The sequence below is a fragment of the Gordionus sp. m RMFG-2023 genome, chromosome 2, assembly GCF_954871325.1.
Source record: "Gordionus sp. m RMFG-2023 chromosome 2, tfGorSpeb1-WG-v2, whole genome shotgun sequence".
In the NCBI taxonomy this organism is placed as follows: Eukaryota; Metazoa; Nematomorpha; class Gordioida; order Chordodea; family Parachordodidae; genus Gordionus; species Gordionus sp. m RMFG-2023.
Window position 1 is genome coordinate 17,110,705 of NC_088776.1, and position 1,943 is coordinate 17,112,647.

General features: G+C 24.3%; 1 protein-coding gene across 1 annotated transcript; it reads right to left on the reverse strand.

Annotated features, from left to right (window-relative positions):
• Positions 1–752: 752 nt before the first annotated feature.
• LOC135923920 (large ribosomal subunit protein eL24-like) lies at positions 753–1,593 on the reverse strand. The gene is made up of 5 exons (XM_065458932.1): positions 1,515–1,593; positions 1,400–1,475; positions 1,111–1,358; positions 1,014–1,068; positions 753–970 (listed from the first exon to the last, which is right to left on the reverse strand). The coding sequence occupies exons 1-5, from the start codon at positions 1,517–1,519 to the stop codon at positions 902–904; spliced, it is 453 nt and encodes a 150-aa protein (XP_065315004.1). The 5' UTR covers positions 1,520–1,593; the 3' UTR covers positions 753–901.
• Positions 1,594–1,943: the final 350 nt, after the last annotated feature.

Sequence of the window (1,943 nt, forward strand, 5' to 3'; positions counted from 1 at the left end):
GGCCCGGGTATATTTAAAAAATTTAGGGCCGGGCCTGCAGGTCTCTGATAAATCTAATAGTTGAAGCTTAACTAAAAAAAACTCGATTTACATAAGGGCAATTTAAAGTATGCCCACCTATATAGTTCATGTAAATGATGACTATAAACATTTTTTAGCTTAAAGGAAAACAAGTCATAGCATAACTATATCTTTAATTAAGGTTTGTCATACTTTAATTTCTTTAAATATATTATAAAAATTTGCATTTTTTTTATAAAATCAAGCAACAAAATTTGCTGGCCCTAATTGGTTACACATCAGCTCCCATACTATAGTAGGGGCCTGGCAAAGGTTGTCACAAAATTTTAAAATAACAGTTACACACTAAATGAATTCAATATTTAAAATACGAAAGTTACAAATTAATTTGATTCTATAATATAGCGTCTAAATTGTGGTTCACAAAATCTCACCTAATACTCTTTAGGTTTAATAAATAAGGAAAATCAGAATTTATTTTTAAGTTCACTTTTAATAAGCCCAAAATCATTTTTGTAAAATCTTTGATAATTGTATTTAACATAATATGGAAATGTCAGATAAATACTATATCCAAAACATGAAAAAATATTTGACAAAATGCAAGTAAATTTTTAAATCTACTTAAGATTTTCATTTATTATCAGACTAATCAATAAAAACAAAATTTTAAATCTTAACCTTTTAAATTTAAGAACATCTAAATTATAATATAAAAAAAGATTTCATAATAATTAAAAAACATTGATATATTTAGTTATCATTCATAATTATTTATTTATGTTAATTACATAGTTGAACAGCATTTTAAATATAAATTATGTTTTTTTTATAATTATTATATAAATTAATTAAAAATAATAATAGTAGATTGTTAACATTAGCGTTTTCCTGTCACTCTAGGGGCTTGTTTTTGTACTCGGTTTGAAGCTTTTGACTTTATTTTATCCTATATAGGTTTTAATATAAAAAGATTTATAAATTAAATAAACTCTTGGTGCAACAACTTTCTTTTGTGTCTTAAGTTGTGACTTTTCTTTTGCAGCTCTAATTTTTTTAATATGTAATAAGTAATTATTGAATAATAACTTTATGGCTTGTTCTCTCTGTGCCTTTCTAATCTCAGGTTTCTGATTCCTCTTTGCCATTATTTCGGTTAATGATGCTCCAACAATAGCTCTCTGAAATTTTGCAACTTTTCTAACTCTTTTCTTAGTTGTTTCCTCTTGTATACCTTTTTTATGTTTTCTTCTATATAAAACAGTCCAGCATATTTTTCTTGGATTGGATTTGTTAAGATGCAATATAGAACATTTTTTATTTATAAAGATGTTGACCTACATTGCAAAAACTTATAAGAAAAATATAGTATCAATACTTTTCCATCTACTTTCACTAATCTTTTACCATGTCCAGGGTATATTTTGTACCCACTAAAAGAGCAAAGTTCTAGCCTAATAAATGTTAATAAGATTCAAATATTAAAAATTTACTTCATAATAGTTTACGTAGGAAATAATATGGTAAATGTTTAAGCACTAGGAACATAAATTATATTATAATAAGTGCTAGTGCTTGCTTTAAAATTTGGCGGGGGCAAAGTTTTTCTTATAATTATTAAAAATATGATGAATATATAATCGATTTTTTTTTCATTACCAATATAAATAAATTATTAATTTATATTATAAAAAGTCACAAATTTAATATCATGATATAAACAAATTAATAAATATGAATTAAAATTTTTTTTATAAATATTTCATTTCTTCATCACTTTGGCTTGTATTTTTTGAAAAGATTTTATTCCCCCGCGTTGATTCGTCTATGTTTTGATATATGAATCTGTAATTCTTTTTGATATCGAAGGTTCGTTAATATTTATGAACATTAAACTTGATAAATTATTTAAACTCGCTCGA

What these genes read in the sequence shown, in the direction of transcription:
- LOC135923920 (XM_065458932.1), bottom strand. An exon ending in CAGAGAGAACAAGCCATAAA is followed by an intron (nt 1,069 to 1,110) that starts GTTATTATTCAA and finishes TAAAAAAATTAG; the next exon opens with AGCTGCAAAAGAAAAGTCAC. An exon ending in AGAAAGTTGTTGCACCAAGA is followed by an intron (nt 971 to 1,013) that starts GTTTATTTAATT and finishes AAACCTATATAG; the next exon opens with GATAAAATAAAGTCAAAAGC.